General features: G+C 43.9%; 1 protein-coding gene across 1 annotated transcript in view; it reads left to right on the forward strand.

The window, feature by feature from the left end:
• The first annotated feature begins 1,431 nt into the window (after positions 1-1,431).
• Positions 1,432-18,761, forward strand: part of FBXW8 (F-box and WD repeat domain containing 8) — a 114,308-nt gene continuing 96,978 nt past the window's right edge. The window contains exons 1-2 of the mRNA XM_082852950.1: positions 1,432-1,793; positions 16,468-16,572. Of these exons, the coding sequence (XP_082709076.1) occupies positions 1,473-1,793; positions 16,468-16,572 (426 nt within the window). The 5' untranslated portion in view covers positions 1,432-1,472. The remainder of the gene's footprint in view (positions 1,794-16,467; positions 16,573-18,761) is intronic.

Genomic DNA, 18,761 nt, shown 5'->3' on the forward strand with positions numbered 1-18,761 from the left:
TAACCAACGCCCTATTGTCAACTACTTAGATTGCTTCTGATATTTAGCACTATAAACAACGCTTCAGTGAACCTCCTTGAAGGTATTCTTTGAACTCCTCAATTTTCTTCTCTTGGATAAATTCCTAGAAGTGGAATTGCTGGAAGAAAGAGGATGTGAGTAAATGAAGGTGCTGGGATTCCCACCTAGATCAAACTCTGGCACCCAGGCTGTCAACAACCATGCTGGTGATATCACTGAATTTGAAAAGAGACACACACACACACACACACACACACACACACACACACACACAGTAACCAGAGGTGCCGCCAAGTGCTTCCTAGCTGGTTTAGATGTGTGGGCTCCATGATTCTGATAATTAATAGGTCAGGTATGGAGTAAGAAAGAGGATTAAAATCCTGGGTCTGCAAATTACCAGCTGCGTGATCTGTGGCTATTTATCTGTAAAGTGGAGACAGTAGTTCTCACTTTAAGGGTTGTTATTAAGTAAATATTTATTGAGCTCCTATTAATCACTGGCCTTCCAAGCTAAGAACTGACAGTCCAGTAGGGAAGGGAGATGTTAGTAAGACATCACACAGATATAAAATTACAAATTGTGTTCTGTGCTATAAGTATGGGATGCTGTTAAGAATAAATAGCAGGGAGACCTGATTTGAGGGGGCGGGGTTTGGGAGGAGAACTGAGATATGAAAGATGTGTAAGAGTTAACCAGGTCAAGGTGGGGATAAAAGTCCCTGAGGAGCGAACGACAGATACAAAGCCCTTAGAAGTTGGTATGCTATTGTATGCCTCTTTCTTTCCAATCTCATAGCCCTCTCACTTGCAGTTCCTTCCGGAAAGATCTCTTCTGAGATCTGATCTTCCCATGGCTGGTTTCTCTCCTCATTTAGCTTTTAGTTCACATGACATATCAGACAGTCCATTCTCTGACCATCCTTCTAAAAGTAATTCTCCCATCCCCGTCCCTCGCCTTGTTTTATTACCTTACCTTGTTTTAGCTTCTTCATAACGCCTCCCACGGATTCAAACGTTCATATTCGTTTGTTGAACGCCTCCTCCTTCCCACCCCCTCACTTGAATGCAAACCCCAAGAGGGAAGAGATTATTTTTGTTGCTGCGGATTCAAATACTGAATTCTCAGCATCTGACATAGTAGTTGCTCAATGCATGTTTGAATGAAAAAACAGGGCTTGGCGCACACTCTGCGCTTGGCAAAAGCCACAGGCGGAAAGTTGAAAAGCTGGGGGCGGGGGCAGGGCACAGACCTCGGCCTGGGTTGCCGCAAGCCAAAGCGCCAGGGACAGCCGGAGGGGAGCACTGGGGGCGGGGCGGGGCCGGGCAGGCCACCCGGAACCCGAGCGCGGCAGCGGCGGCGGTTTCCGGTGGCGGCGGACACTTCCCGCGGAGGGACCGTCCCGTGGCACCTGGTGGGCCGAGGGGGACGCGGCGGGCCGGGAGCGGCGGCGATGGCCGACCACAGTCTGGACGAGTTCCGCCGGCACTGGCAGGAGGAGCTGGCGCAGGCCCAGGCGCTGAGGAAGCGGCGGCGGCCCGAGGCTGCCGAGCGACGGCCGTGGCGGCCCGAGGTGGTCCCTGGGCGCGGCGAGCAGCAGGCCTCGGGGTACCTGGCGCTGGCCCAGGGCCTTTTGGAGGGCGCGGGGCGGCCCCCGGCGGCGCGGGCGACCCGGGCCGAGAGGCAGGAGGCGGCGAGCCGTTCCCGCTCCCCTCCGGCCCGCGAGGCTGCCGGCGGCGGGGAGCAGCTGGTGGATCAGCTCATCCGGGACCTGGTGAGTGGCCGTCGCGTCCCGCCGAGGCACGGGCTGGCCGTCGCCCCGGTACAAATGGCCTAATGAGTTGGAAAGTAACTGTGTGCCACAGTGTGGGGGTGGGGAAATGAGTAGAGGTACACACCCCTGTGTTTGTGCGTGCATTGAGTATCTCTGGAAGGTGTGGTTCCCAGCTGGGGGCGATTTTGTCCCCCCGTTTTGGCAGTGTCTGCAGACATTTTTAGATGCCACAATTGGGGCGGGGGTGTGTTCGCTGCAGGCGTCTAGTGGGTAGAGGCCAGGAATGCTCATGAACATTCTACAATGCACAGGACAGCATCCACAAAAAATTATCTGGTCTAAAATGTCAGCAAGTATGAGACCGAGAAATCCTGATCTAGAAGGGTTCCTAAACTTTTAACAAGGTTGCCTTTGTGGAGGAGAACTCACGACGTGGATAGGAAGGAATTTTAACTTTTCTCTATATAGTGTTTGTACAGTTCAAGTATTTCTAACTGTTCATGTATTACTTCAGTTAAAGCAGAAAAAAAACTTTTGATAAGAACCTCCATGCTAATCATAGTGCACATTTTGTGGGGCATGAATCCCTTACAGAATCTGGAGTAAGCTAGGAACCCTTTCTCTTAAAAAAAAAAAAAAAAGCCCCTTTCACAGAGTTGTCACAATCAAGATCACCTGAAACACATTCATGTTTAAGAGTTGGAAAAAGGCAGCAGGTTTTAGTGACTTAAATTGGGCTCAAAGGCAGCGTCTATGGCTTCTCAATAGGGAGTAATTCTGTAATTGCTAAGCTGTTTCCAGAAGAAATGGCTTATTCAACATAATATGTAGTTATATTCAAATAACATTAGTAGCTATAAGATTTCACAGAGTTTCTGGTTCTGTGCTCTGCCTATCTCTAAGGTTAGATATCAACTTTGTGTGTGTGTGTTATAAGCGTTCTCATTTAATGTGTTAATTCTTATATATGAAAATTCATATTGGCGTCATGCGTGCTTGTGTAAGAAGCGGGTCATCACTGAAGAAGTCTGACATGTAAAAATTAAATTTGTCAATGCCTTGGGAAGGTGACTTAGCACCTGATAAGTCGTTCAGGCTAGTCCAGATCTACACACAAGTTATCCCCATAAAAGTAAACTTGTAGGCTGAGGCAAGACCAGCTTTGGGGGTAAAGAGAAACAGGAATGTGGATTATTAGGACAAAGGCACATTTGGGGCCTCGCAAATCCTCCGCACTGAATGTGGCATTGTATTCAGGAGTCACAACAGTCCTGGGAGGTAGGTATTGTCAGTCTCATTTTACAAATGAGGAAATGCAGGTTTTCTGTAATTTGCCCAGGGTTACCCAGCTGCAAGTTCTCGGGATTGAATTTGGATTCAGATCTGTTGGACTTTAAATTTCACCAGGTAGGAGTTCCCTAAACTTGACTTGCTGTAACAGTCACATTAAGCCTTATTAAAATATAGGTTCTGGCCCTTCCCAGCCCTGCTGCATCAGTTTCCAGAGGAGGGGCCCAGAAACCTGGTGATTGGGATGATCAGGTGAGTTTGAGACATTGTTCTCAGCTGTACAGCTTATTTTGGTTTGAAGTCTGGATTCCCTAGTCTTTCTAGTCCTAACATTCCTGAGGCACAGGCATTGATACCAAAAGTAGTGGAGCCGTAACTGAAGTATCCTAAAAATGGAAGCGGCCTGCCTGCTGGAGGATCCAAGGGACTTCAGAATCTGTTTCATTTATAGTTAGAAAAAGCCTGCCCTGGAGTATATGCCCTTGATCCCTTCTACTCCCTTTGGAATCACCACATTAGGCTCTGCTAGGCTCTAGGCTACCGTGAGGAGCATCCACACTTTGGGTACCGCTAGTGGTTTTGTTTTTTTGTTTGTTTTTTGTACTTAGCAATCATCAGTAACACTGCTATAAATAAAAAATAAAGTAATCATAATTCATTGCGTGCTTACTTGTTTGTCTCCTGGGTATTGTCTTGTCAGGGTTTAGAGACGTTGTCTTCTTCAGTTCTCCCAATGGCCCTCACCAGTGGACAGCATTAGCCCCATATGACAGATGAGGTTTAGGAAAGTAATTGTTTTAAGGGACCCACCCAGTATCTTCAGTCTGAGAAATGATGGCAGCCTTTATAGAAAAGGTATTTCAGGGGTTGTAAGTCCCAAAGCCCACAGAGGGCAGGGAGGAAATGCAGATGAGTGAAGTAGGCTACATGTTACTCATTTGATCCTTTTTTCCCTAGTTCATCAGGCATTGTGTCTTCAGATTCCAGCCATACTTTTGTAATAATTTGTTTCATAACGGCTACCGTTCTTTTTGTCACATTAAGTAGTAAACATAACGGTGTAGATATTGTCTTCACAATACCCCTAAAGAAAAATACTTAACCATTTTTTCTTGAAGCACAGCCCTCCTCTGGGTCTTGTTTCCCCACTTTTTAAAAATTAAAACAAAAAGGCAACCTCTCTATTGAAGTGTACCAACCATAAATGTACATCTTGATGTATTTCCAAGAGTGTACACATCAGTGTAAACAGCACCCAGGTTACAGAACAGCATTACCAGCTTTTCAGAACCCGTATGTGTGCCATTCCACCCAAGGGTAACCACTCACCTGACTTCTAGCGTCTTATTTTAATTTTATCTGATTTTGAACTATATAAGTAGAATCATACAACACATACTTTTGGGTTCTTGTGCACAGCATTATGTATGAGATTTATCCCTATGAATATGCCACATCTTAATAATTCTACTGTTGATGGGCATTATTATTTATTTATTTATTTTTGCTGTACGCGGGCCTCTCACTGTTGTGGCCTCTCCCGTTGTGGAGCACAGGCTCCGGACGCACAAGCCCAGTGGCCATGGCTCACAGGCCCAGCCACTCCACGGCATGTGGGATCTTCCCGGACTGGGGCATGAACCCACGTCCCCTGCATCCGCAGGCAGACTCTCAACCACTGCGCCACCAGGGAAGCCCTGATGGGCATTACTGATAACTAGTTTGTTAATAACCAGTTTGGGGCTGTCAGGAATAGTGCTGCTGTGAACATTTTGTACATCTTTTGGAACATACGTACACACTCTTCTTGGGTATTTGCTTAGGAGTGGAATTGCTGGGTTACAAGATATGTGTATGTTCAGCCTTAGTAGATAATGACCGTTTTCCAAAGTGGTTGTACTTTTTTTTTCACTTTTCATAGTAATAGGAGTATGTGGAATATAGTATTTCACTTTCTTCTTTGCCATAAATATACCACCACCCAACTGAGACGACATATGGCAACTGAACGTGACCCTAGCATGGATGAGATGATAGTGACGAATTGGAAAATGTTAAGCTGTGGCTGGGCTAAAAGCGAGAGCCTCTGCCCAGGTCAGCTGCTTGTTGCCGTGTAGTAGGAATGTGGTCCTGGTGTTGCAGAGTCTTTAGGGATTTTTCCCCCCAAATTGCGATTATGTATTTTTATGTGGGCTCTATCAGTTTTTGCTACCAAAAAACCCCGAAAACTTTGGTTTAAGACAACCAAGATTTATTTAGCTCACCATCTTGCAGAGTGACAGTTGAGCTGGGTGTGAGTGGGCTCATGTCTGAGGTTATGTACCTGTCTGAGGTTAACTCCTGTCAGCGAGGCAGCTCCACTTCTGGTTGTGTGTGTGTGTGTCTGGATTATGTGTCTCATCTTCCAGCACATTAGCCCTGGGTGGACCTTACCAGAGTTATGAGAGCAGCAAAAAGGCAAGTCCCAATGCCCAAGTGCTTTTGAAGTCTCTGCCTAGGTCATGTTTGTTATTGTCTCATTGACCAATGCAATTCATATGGCCTCACCCAGAGTCGGATACCCAAATGATTGAACACAGAGAGGCGTGAACAAATTAGGGGACTAGTTAATATAACTATCTACCACAAAAATTCTTCCCACTTTTAGTTTTTGTTAACATATGTACAGGATAGAAAATGACGCCTTTCCTTTGACTAGATTTGCCTTGGGCCATGAGTTTGTGATCTTTGCCTTATGTCTTCCCAAGAATCCTTTGATCTGTGGGTGACTCCTGAAAAGGAAAATTTAGTTCATTTGGGACTCCCCAGAAACTCTGACAGGCTCATCCAGTTGACATGAAAGGGAAATAAAAAGCCGGTACCACCTCCTAACAGCCCCTCTCCCCTTTTTTCCTCACCTTTGGAGCACTCTGTTATACCAGCACATCCTGTTGTATTTTTGGTGCAGTCTCTTTCACTTCAGTTTTCAGTATCATCACTAGAGCAAGAACAACTAGTACGTTAGCAGTCAGGCGTGAAATTGCCTCTTGATGGGCACATGAACAGCATCACCTTACAGTGTCACATGGCTGGGTACAGGCAAGACCTTTGATGGACAAGCCCAGCTGAAACGAAAACTTAGAAACGACTCCCATTGAGCCTCATCTTCTCTTGTGAAGCTTTTAGTAGTAGTGCTTAGAAACCATCTGTTTCAGGTGGTGAGTTAGGGACACCTAAATTGTCTTCTTGGTATATGGTTGAGTTAGTGAAAGAAATGATACAGCCCTGCATAGAATTTTAGAGGCAGTAGGCACTTTGTCTTTTTTGTCTTTTTTCCCTTTCTCAGTAAATTCGGGCTTCTCGCAGATAGTGGAGTATAACTGCAAGTATGCTGCTGCTCTCTTCACTGTGGTGGTTATGAAATCCAGTTGCTCAGTCCCGTCTCTATTTAGGTGATGTGTCAGGACTCTGGGCTGCAAGCAGTCAGCACCCAACTCAAACTGGCTTAAAAAAAACCAAACTGGGGACTTCCCTGGTGGCGCAGTGGTTGAGAGTCCGCCTGCCGATGCGGGAGACACGGGTTCGTGCCCCGGTCCGGGAAGATCCCACATGCCGCGGTGCGGCCGGGCCTGTGAGCCATGGCCGCTGAGCCTGCGCGTCCGGAGCCTGTGCTCCGCAACGGGAGAGGCCACAACAGTGAGAGGCCCGCATACCGCAAAAAAAAAAAAAAAAAAAAAAAAAAAAACCAAACTGGAATCTGTTGATTCATGTAACTGAAAATTCCAGGTGTGGTCCTTGTTCTGGGTGGTTTTATGATGTAACTAGCAGTCTCTCCATCTCTCTTTTATTTATCCTCCCCCCACCCCAGTTTTCCTGAGATATAATTGACATAGAGCACTAACAGCTACAGCATGGTAACTTGACACGTGTATATGTTACAAGCTGATTACCACAGTAAGTTTAGTTAACATCAGTTACCTCAATAGTTATAGATTGTTTTTCTCTGTAGAAATCTCTCCATCTCTCAGTCCTGCTTTCCTTTTGTTGGCTTTATTCATAGCCTTGGCTTTATTCATAGAATTGGCTTTACCCCAATTTGGGATAAAATGGCTGCCAGCAACTCCAGTCTTATATTCTGTCAGCTTATCAACCCGGGGGAAAGAGAGCATCTGTTTTATGCAGCAGAAGTTATGAACTTAAATTCCCATTGATCCAGACTGGGTCATGGAGCCATCCTCAAACCAGTCACTGACGCAAACTGGCCAGGCTCATATCCACTGCCCACTCCTGAAGGTAAGAGTGGGGTCAGCCCCACCTAAGCCATGTTGACCAAGAGTGGGGTGGTTTCCTAAAAGAAAAGAGGGGATGGATGTTGGGCAGAAATGACAGATGACCACTTTAAGTGGGTAACTGTTTGAAGCGGCACTAACTGTAGCAATGTAGGTGTTTTCTGTTCATCCAACACATTTATGGATCAGCTGGGTGCCGGGGAATCAGTAGTAAGCAGAATGGACACAGTCCCTGACCTCAGAAGCCTAGTGTTGCTTCTTTTAACTGAAAGGGTAACATTAATGGAGCAGGATGGCTTTGGTTACAAGTCCAGGCTCAGAATCGGGTGGACCTGAGTTCAGGTGCGGTCTCTGCTGTGGACTTGTCTGACCTTGGGCAGGTCACTCACCCTGCCTTACTTATCAGATGAGGACCAGGCTAGTACGATCTTGTGTAGAGGCTGGGACATTCTTAGTGCACCAAGCTGGCTTACAATAAGTAGACAGTAAATTAAAGCTGGTGCTATTATTATCATTAGTATTGCAGAAAAGTTCATTATACTATCTCACTTCCTCTTTGTTAAAGCTTATCCCTGGTGAGCCTCTTGCTTCAGACCGCCTCCTGGAATCCCTGGAGGGCGGCGTCTCTTGTCTTCCTCTTGTAACCCCGCCTATGGTACTCAGTGCAGTGGGGGCCCCGTCGGCAGGTGTGGAATTGAAATAGCATGGGCAGAGCTGCTGCTTTCAGCAACAGCCTCACAAGGAGGCTCTGTGATGGTTAGAACCCCTGTGAACATTCAGAGCGTTACGATTTGGGTTTTCAGGCCTGATGAAAGTTTTAATACTGTTGGCCAGTATTTATTGCTCACTTTGTCAATATTTAATTTGTCAGAGCCTACATCTATGTTGTCAGCAGGTCAATTTGATGACTTGACGTTCCTCTTTTTTTAAAGTTAGAAACAAGTAGGGGAACTGACTAATACAAAATGAGAAGGCAACCGAGTCAAATGTGAGCTCAGGCACTGGCTTACCTGGAGTGACTTTCCTTCCTCTTTCTGTCCTTTGCCTTCCTTCCTTTTAAGGCTTAACTTGATTCTTGTTCCTATGTTAACTCTCCCCTGATCCCTCCAGCCCAAGGTTCTCTGCCTTTTCCTTTACTCCAACTAAAACGTTTTCTTGTCAGTGCCATGTATTTTTTTCCTGTTACGAGTGAGCACATGTCTACTTGGACATGTTTTGTAATGGTCTCTGTGTACACTAGAACAACTTGTAACTTAGGACGTCTGTTTGTTGAAAGGTTCTGCTGCTTGAAGCAGCCTGGGCTCCATTCATTCACTGCTCAAGTACTCATTAGGTGGCTTCTTGGTACCAGGTACTATTCTAGGCACTGAGGCTACAGCAGTGAACAAGTCAGAAAAAATTCATGCTCTTATAAAGCCCACATTCTGGGCAAGAGGGAGATGGACAATGAACAAATAATTGTCAGGTAATAGATGCCCTGGAGAAGAAGAAAGCAGGTGGAAGGGACAGAGTGTGTATGTGTTGGGGATAGTGCTAGCCAAGAGGCCTTCCTAGGAAGGTCATGCTTATGGAAGAGGTGAGGGAGCAAGTGTGCAGAGATTGGGGGGGGCATTCTAGGCAGAGAATGGCAAGTGCAAAGGTTCTGTGGTGGCCAGGGCCAGCTGGCCTCGTGGGCCCGTGTGACCTGTGTGGTCACATAGGGCCCCAGGCTTAGAAGCACCGTGTGCTCGGTTTAATGCTCTGTTGTTGCCATCTTGACATTCTTAATATTAAACAAGGGGCCCCGCATTTCCATTTTCCACTGGGCTCTACAAATTATATAGCCAATTTTGATGGTACGAATGTGTTTGGAGTATTTGGGACCCTTGACGTGAAACTCTTTCCACAAACAAACCATACCCACACAGGCCCCTCTGGGACCGGAAGCTTTTGATAAGGGAGCTCCCCCTCCCCCTCCCCTGCTGACTTCTTTCTGGAGAGAAAAACTGTATCCGACTAAAAGGGGGCTTTGAAAGCAGAGGTCGTGCGTCCTCTGCCTCCCTATCTTTCTCCACTGCCCAGCCTCCTGGGGTTGCCCCAGCCCTCGCTGCCCAATCGTTTAGATTGCTCTCTGTGTCCACCCCTTGCCAGAGTGCCCAGGGGAATCATACCAGTAGGTGGTGAATGATAATGGCTCTTGAAGTTGGGAAGCGCATTAAAAAAAATCAAATCCCATGGACGTTTAATGTGCATCTACTGTATGCAGTGCAATGTACCTGTTAGATGTTGTAGTGTTAAAGTTCAGCTATATCATCCACGTATGCTGTCAACAAAAATTTATTGAATACCTTTTGCTCTTTCTCATAGCAAGGCAAGGGATTAGGTTAAATGTTAAAAGATAAGTTGGCTTTTTGTGGACTGCTTGGGAGCTTAACCACTCTTTACAGCATTGTTGCTTCGGAGAAGTGATTTCCAGGTTCTAAATAGCTGGCTTCCTGATGAACTTGGGAATACCTTGGGGGGCTATCTCTATTGCCTTTTGTAGACTCCAGTTTTTATTCCATTTTATGTGACAGTGATTTAGCTCTATAAAAGATTTTAGCTCTTTGGGTGTTGATATCATTTCTTATACATTTGCTAACAGTACCTCCCTCCCCCCAGCACCTGGCATGGACCTGAATTCAGATAGTGTTTTGAACATAAAACACCTTATCTTACAAATGTATTGTTTTTCTTTGTGAAACATGGTTATTGTAAAAATATTGAGGAAATTCAGAAGAACAGAAAGACAAAAACAAAAATCTCTTGTAATGTTATTGCTCAGTGGCTACAGCTGTTAACATTTTGGTGGACTTTTGTCATTTTTTTTCTTTTGTATAAATAAGAACGTGTTTTGAGACACATTTGGGAATGTAAATGAATGGCTGTTTATCTTGGCAGTGTTTCAGACCTTTTTTCCCCCTAATCAACTAATTTTATTTTTCTTAAAGAAAATGCGGGTGAAACTGGAACTCATCTGTTCCTTCTGATTGAGATTGTGTGTGTCTACTCCTTAGCAGTATGTAGAAAGTTGAGATAAATTCATGTGGAAAACAGTCTCCTTTCAGTGATAGATTTAGCAGAAATGCTATGTATCTATTGTTTGAACTCAGGTGCTTTTTTAGTTTCTTAAAACACCATCTAGAGAGATCTTTCCTGTTGTTTGCCCTGGAGATTACACTGGGAACAAACTTTAAGTCAATTTCTTCACTTTTTACTGATTTGGCTCTTAGTAATTATCCCTCCTTCTACTAAACAAGAGAAGACAGATTAAATTTCTAACAGTAAGGCACAAAACCAGTCCATTTACAGACTTAGTCTTACATTAGCACATAAGAGTACAAATCAGCCTCCCTGGGGATGGATCTATTTGCAATTTCTCTTAGCGTTTTTTGGAGTAAGTCCAGTAGACTTTGGGAAAATCTAGTATTCACTGACTTTGAATTAACAAAGTAACATGACCCCTTTGTGGTGGCTTTTTTTTTTTTTCTTTTGGCTTGATTGGGAAAGGATTGATTCTTAAGTCTTTTGGTAAGTGAGGGTCGTGGTTCTCAACTTTTGGTTTGTATGAGGATTCCTGAGGAAGAGTTGCTTGAGCCCCATCCCTGGGAATTTGGGACATTAGGTCTGAGTGAGTCCCTGGGCTTTTGGTTAAACACACACACACACACACACACACACACACACACACACACACACCCTCCACAGGTGATTTTGATGTATACACACACACACACACACACACACACACACACCCTCCACAGATGATTTTGATGTATAATACAGGACAAGAGTCACCAATATTGGAGAGAGAATCAATATCTCAACCATTTAAAAAAAAATTAAAACCCAAGTTGTATGTTGTCCAAAGGGTGTCCTTCTTTAAATTTGAAGGAATGTTAATACTTTAAATTTATTGGTCTTCTGTATGGTCTTCTGTAGCATAAATTTGTCCATTCTAAACTATTCTCTAAACATTGTAGTCATACTGATTTTTTTATAGTACGACCACGTTTCCTATATGTCAAGTGTCTCTTTTCTTCTTGGAATATCTTAGTTTCTGAACTGCCAACTTGTCCATTTCCATATTTAAGTTACTATAGATATAGTTGGTTAATGTGGCCCATAACTTTCAGGGTGGCTGTATGCTTCAAAATAGCCTAGATGGAAGTCTGATAGCACCTTTTATTATTTTTAATTTTTTTTCTATTTAGAGACTGCAGTTAAATTCTTTTTTTTAACATCTTTATTGGAGTATAATTGCTAAAAATAGGGGACGCTTCACGAATTTGCGTGTCATCCTTGTGCAGGGGCCATGCTAATCTTCTCTGTATCGTTCCAATTTTAGTATATGTGCTGCTGAAGCGAGCACTGATAGCACCTTTTAGATGGCAGGGTACTTCTCTGCACACTAGTAGAAAGTAGTGGTTTTTTTTTTTTTTTTTTTTTTTTACTTTGTGAACCAGGGTAGTACCAAATGAGAGTGCTTAGGACCTTCTTGCTGCTACTATTAAGGTATATGTGGTTACTGGGCTGCAGCCTCTGTCCAGGATGTGGCTCCACATCCTTGTCAAATTATGCTGTACCTGTAAAAGAATTGGATTTTTAACCACAGGATCCAGCATGCTCGTAACTCTCAATCTTTTGTAAGGTGTTCCCCAGGTGATATGTTACTAATAATAAGAGAGAGAAGTTTATGGGTGATTTAACCCTGAAGCTGCTCTAGTTTTTTGTTTTTTGGTATAATAACATCACTCTAACTTACCTGCATTCCACTGTTGCCTCCTTAGTAGAAAGGGAAGTAGGTTACCTAATGTCTCTGGAGTTGTGCATAAGAGCCCTTGTGAATGTGCTGAACACAGGACTATTTGGGAATAAAGATTAGAATTTCCGTGAAACAGACTCTGAGATAGAGATTTGCATGCAGGTGGTTTCATGGGTTGGCCTTTCTGAGGGGTCCCACATAGAGTCTTTATATTCAGCTGTTGAGTAGTCATTGGATGCACACTGCCCTTGAGGAGGGAGTGTAACCTGGAATGAGGCAGCTTTTTGGCCAAGGGCAGTGCCTGGGAAGGGACACAGCTATGAGCCAGTGGCAGGCAGCATTCTGGGCATCTGGGGCGAAGGTGTCATGGATCCAGAGGGGGAATCTGAGTGACCCACCACAGCCTCCACTACAAGAGCCAATGATAGAATGTCTTGCCAGAAGGATGCTAAGGGTGCAACATGAAACTTCAGCATTTGGTCTCCTGACCTTGTGGGTCTACATATTTCTTAAGATGTGGAGATGTGGACCTTCCTTTAGTATGTTGGTTTCTTTTTTTTTTCCTGCCATTCCCAGCCAGTGGTAGCAACAGGGAAGATCATTTACATAAGAATCTGGGACTTGATCTGTTTGGGATTGACCATCATTTTGCAGTTTAGATGCAATTCTAAGAGCACAGTGATTTTTTTTTTCCCACTCTTCACACCTTTTATTTTATTATTATTTTAAACATTTATTGGAGTATAATTGCTTTACATTGTTGTGTTAGTTGCTGCTGTATAACAAAGTGAATCAGCTATATGTATACATATATCCCTGTATCCCCTCCCTTTTGTGTCTCCCTCCCACCCTCCCTATCCCACCCCTCTAGGTGGTCACAGAGCACTTAGCTGATCTCCCTGTGCTATGCGGCTGCTTCCCACTAGCTATCTGTTTTACATTTGGTAGTGTATATATGTCCATGCCACTCACTTCGTCCCAGCTTACCCTTCCCCCTCCCCGTGTCCTTAAGTCCACTCTCTACGTCTGCTTCTTTATTCCTATCCTGCCCCTAAGTTCTTCAGAACCTTTTTTTTTTAGATTCCATGTATATGTGTTAGCATACGGTATTTGTTTTTCTCTTTCTCTTACTTCACTCTGTATGATAGATTCTAGGTCCATCCACCTCACTACAAATAACTCAAATTCGTTTCTTTTTATGGCTGAGTGATATTCCATTGTATATATGTGCCACATCTTCTTTATCCATTCATCTGTCAGTGGACGTTTAGGTTGCTTCCATGTCCTGGCTATTGTAAATAGTGCTGCAGTGAACATTGTGGTACATGACTCTTTTTGAATTATGGTTTTCTCAGGGTATATGCCCAGTAGTGGGATTGCTGGGTCATATGGTAGTTTTTTTTCAGTTTTTGAAGGAACCACCATACTGTTCTCCATAGTGGCGGTATCCATTTACATTCCCACCAACAGTGTAGGAGAGTTCCCTTTTCTAAGAGCACAGTGATTTAAAAAAAAAGTTTGGCTTTGTGACGTTGGTGTTTATATAATTATAATTCAATGCTTTGAAGCAGTTGTTGCTCTCCAGAACTTATAAATGATCAAGAACAATAACACCGTGTGTTAGCAGTGAGACCAGCATGGAGTCTCTGACTGTTTGTTGGTGTGGGAGCCCTAATACCCCGGACTGGTCATTCACACCCTGCTGGCTACCTCCTTCTCATCCTCTGTGCACTAGAGCAGATCCGTCTGTAGTTATTACTGTGGTATAACCTTTTTAAATTGATGATTCTTGTTTTTAAAGCCCTCTTGGAAAAGCCCTTGTTGTGTGGATACTTTCAGTATTCATACTTGTGAATGACAGCTTCTGCTGTACCATCCCCTTTCCACTGTCATCGACTATCATGTGCTTATCTCGTGACAAGGGGAGACAACTTTCTGTGTAAACAACAAGCTGACGTGGGGGCTACGCGGAATGTGGACCTAATCAAAAGTATGTGTTGAAGGAAAAAAAGGGACCTGGAATGCCACTCAAGGAAAGAAAATAGTACTATTAGCAATCAGTTATTGCATGCTGAGCCTGGGTACTTGTGCCAGGCCCTTTCCATGCATTATTTCATTTTATTCTCATAACTGCCCCATGAATAACATATTAGGTGTGTTAATATCTGTTTCATAGATGAGGAAGCTAAGAATCAGATGCATTTAGCCTGGTCTCGTGGCTAGTCAGATGCAGAACTAGGATGATCGGTTGGAATCTGTGCTCTAACCCTCCATGCTCTGCTGCATCCCAGAGGTCATGGGGGCTGGCATGAAGGAGGATGGTGACAGAGTTTGGAGTATGCTAAGGCAGAGGCGGTATTTTCTAGGATGAGAATAGAGAACTGGCCAACTGAACGGCAAAAGGGAGAAGGCACCTGCCACCAGAATTGTGACTTTTCTGCACAAGCAAAACTAAAAACAGAGATGACTTCTCATGCTTCATCGCAGTAGTGTCAAGTACAGACATCAGTTTATAGGGAGTCCCAAAGGGACCAATTGAAGAAAGCAATGCCTCTGGCAGGGGGGAGGAAAAAAAAAAGCTAATTATGAGTTCAGTTTGCATGAGTGCAGACTTTTCTTTGCCTTTATTCTGCTTGTATGAGGATAGGGAACATTTTTCTCTTGTTTCTTTACTGAGTGGATAAGGTAGACTTCTCCACCTCACCATAGTCAAAAAATCCAAAAGAGAAAGCAGAAGGAAGTCCAGGACTGTGAAGGATAGTCTTGTACTGTGTGCACCTTTCCTCCATTCCCTCCATAGTTACGGTAAGGAGTCTCAAGTTGGATCTGGGCATAGAGAAAGTGTTGCCTCTCTCTCGATGAGTAAAGCTGATTAGCTGTAGGAGGGAACCTAGCATGACATTAGACAAATGACTTTCCATTATTTTTTTAGGCAAGGACCCCTTTGTCTTCCAATTACACTTGCAGATTTTTTTCTGTTGTTTTCTGTAAAGCCAACACTTCTGTCCTGATTTAACATGCCGTTCCTTCTTTACCCGCCGAGAACTGTCAACTCTTCCTCTTTTTTCCTCTAGAGATCCTTCTTGGCCTTCGTGCTTAGCCTTGGTTTTTGCAGTTGAATACATTACCTCCTTATGCCCTGGATTATCTTTTAGCCCTGAGACTCCTAGATGAATGGAAACATGATTCCAAAAGAATCTTCACCCTGAATCGTGGTAGGGTTTGAGTCGGTGCTCACACTCCCTTAAAAATGCTGAGATTCTTTTCATGCAGCCTTGCAATATACAACTGTTGTGTTTGAGTGGTGGATTAATAATTTGCTTGCAACCAGTAAGTCACCGACGTCAGCCAAAGCTTATTAAACATGAATTGTATTAAGCGAGTTTTGTTGGGATGCAGAGCTCTGCTTTCCCCAGCTTTACAGGAGCACACACCAAAGTGAGCTTTGGCAGGTGGAGTCGGGAACAGGCAGAGGGATCCATGTGCACACTTGGCCTTTTTTCTGTTTCACCCTCGTATTTCTTTGTGCTACCAGGATCGTCATGACAGCCTTATCTCTCAAATAAAGCCTGTTACCTCATCCCTAATTGCTTATCCAAAGGCAGGCAAGCTCTAATTTCTCCACATTAATAAATGACACCGAAGAAGAACTGCTCTGTTTGCACTGGCTCACTCAGGTTAAGCAGCACAAGCCCCCGGGTGCATTAGGAAACCTTGTGCTTCTCCTGTGGCCACGGGGAGACGGACTCACCTTACTCAAGAGCAGCACTTCACTTGTTTACTTTTTGCTCACATTCACAGCCCTATCCCCCTCTTCCTGATGAAAACACTGCAGTGACCTAGGTCAGCATTTCTTCGCTGTGGGCATTCACCCCCCTCCAAGTTGGGGGCTAGTAGCAGTTGTCCTGGAAGGACCAGTGGCCTCCCTGATTCCAAGGCTCTTTCTTGACTGCCTACCACTCACCTTTCCTTAGAAGCTGAGAGGTTTTCCACAAGCCTTTGCACTGATTCCTGTGGCACACGCCAGGTTGTGAGATGGTACCCCTGCTTCTCCTTTCTGAAGCATTACGGGAAATGGTCTTGTGGAGTTTATAAGTGAATGTAAGGAGGGTAAGCTTGTGGGGGTCGGAGAATTGAGAGTAGCTGTCAAGCTCTGAATTAGTTCCATGACTCTGCTCTGCAGAATAGTGAGAACGCTTTGCTTCTCCTGGGAATCAGCATCGTCTCTCTTGTCACCACTTAAGCCTATTGCTGGTCATTTAAAGGGCCTGTAAATATGAACATTTTCATATCTCAGAATCTTAAGCTTGTTTCTTTTATTTTTCCTCCTCAGAATGAAATGGATGACGTGCCCTTCTTTGATATCCAACTGCCGTACGAGTTGGCAATCAATATATTTCAGTATCTGGACAGAAAAGAACTAGGAAGGTGTGCGCAGGTAAGCTGTCATTAATGGATGGTCAGGATTTACCTACATGTGTAATTCAAGTATGGGAAGCTCTTCCACAGCAGAAATTTACTTTACAGAATGACAAACTTTAAAGAAATAATGAGTTGGATAGCAGCTTTACTTGAAGGAAAGCAACCTTGAACATAAACGATTATGTTCCATATCACCATGTCATGTTTATCTTTTTGTGACCGTCTGTCCCAGAGCTGCGTTCCTCCTGCAGTCTGAGTTATGGCTGACCTGTAGCAGCGTGCTCAAGGCTGACAAGGTTGTACTTGCCTTTACTGAGATCGCCAGACCTGTTAATGTCCTCACCGTTTCTAATGCAAAGATGCAAGGCCTTGGTTCAGTCACGCCAGTCGTTAGGTTGGGAGCTGAGGGTCAGCCTGGGGACAAAACAGTGAAGTCATGTTCCACTGTATGATCCAATTTACCCTTCAAACATCAGAATTCCACTCAGTGAGGCGAGAGGCATGTGAGAGCTGAGATCCACCGAGGGAACTGCAGATCGGCATCACCCATCTCATGCCTACTCTGGGGCACGTGCCCATGGCGTGGAATGGTGGGAGATACAGTCTAGGCTGGACTTTATTGTGTGCATGAATCACAGGGGATCTTGATAAAATGCTAATTCGGATTCAGGATGTCTGGGGTGTGGCCCAATTATCTGCATTTCTACCAGGTGATGCCAAGTGTGGCTTTGGCCGTGCTTTAAGAGGCAAGCATTTATATCATTAAAGTTTGTTATTCTCTTCCTTTTGGTGAAGAGTGTCTAATTTCTCATAAGTTAAATGTGTATGTGATTGACCATTTGGCTTTTCATGGACAGCTGTGTTCCCAGAAGGCACTGGAGTATCCATTGCCAAAGAAGTAATTTGTTTAGTGGTTACTGTTTCCCATCCCTGAATCCTATAATGCATTTGATACAAGTTTCTGTACCTTCAGGAGAAAGAGTTTGGTGAAATTGAGTGGTAGGAGAACTATACAATAAAAATCCGAAACACCACCATGAATATGCAGGTAAAAATATTACGGCAGTTTGAGGGTGGTGAAAACTAGACAGACTCTAGAGCTGTCTAACTCCATGGCAGTTCAGTGAAATGACACAAAATACAAGACAATTTAGAGAGTTTCTGGTTTTACTTTATTCCCCTATTATGGTTTTACCCTATTGTGAAGCATTTTGCTTAATCAAAACTATTTTTCTACTTAAATATGAATTTGAGAAAGTGTTCAGTATTTTTGATTGCCACAGCATCAGTTAAGGGGGGGTATTGGCAAATATTTTTTGATGCAGGGTGTGGAAATCTTTCGGAAGAAACTATGCAGAGGCTAAAATTCACAAAATAAAAATGTTTGAAGTGTAAACCATGCTCAGAGCCTATCGACCGCATGAAGTAAGAGTACCTACATTGTCTTCTTCTTTGCCTTGGAAGTTGGATTTGTTATATTCTAACTTTACACATTGGCCCTGTTCCCAAGAGTTGAAAACAAGGGTGTAGCTAAACGAGTCCAGCTCCTGGATTTCAGCCTGATGCTGTTAGCCAAAGTCTTGGAACAGGGTCTATCTAATAGCTAGCTTTCCACAAAGTCAGCCTTAGATGATAAAATCTTCATTCTTGATAGGGAGCTGCTGTTTAAGGAATCATTTCTTTTTACGTTGCTTTTGCTCTCCTGCTTTGTAGAGGGCCATGTGGCTTTCACATCTGCTGCTGGTTTTCTCATCCAAAGAGTTTATCAGTGAAAGATAGGATCTGGTGGAAGAAGAAATCCCCCTTTTGGTACCGTGGGGCTGCATTCCAGGGTAGATTGGTTATGCTGGTGAGATTATTCTGCAGGTGTGAACAGTTTAATTTGCAACACAGTAGTCCAATTGTGCACCAGAATTCTTCCCTCTTGGGCCAGTTGGATTTGGGTTTTTGTGGTTGAACCTAATTTTTAGAGCACATGTATAAGATTAGAAAGTATACTTAAACAGAACCCCTGAGGTGGCTCTGATCTTCTAAGCCAGGATTTTTTTCGTAGAGCTTTTGCACAAAGATGACGATGGATGGCCAGTAGTTTGTGACTTGGCTTTGTTTTTTTCAAGCATTAAAAGAAAACCACAAAGTAATAAAAATAAGTAGCATTTTCATTTGTTTCTCGTGGTGTTTTTATTTTTGAAACAGGAAAAGGAC

This window comes from Leucopleurus acutus (genome assembly GCF_964270905.1).
Source record: "Leucopleurus acutus genome assembly, chromosome: 13".
Classification (NCBI taxonomy): Eukaryota; Metazoa; Chordata; class Mammalia; order Artiodactyla; family Delphinidae; genus Leucopleurus; species Leucopleurus acutus.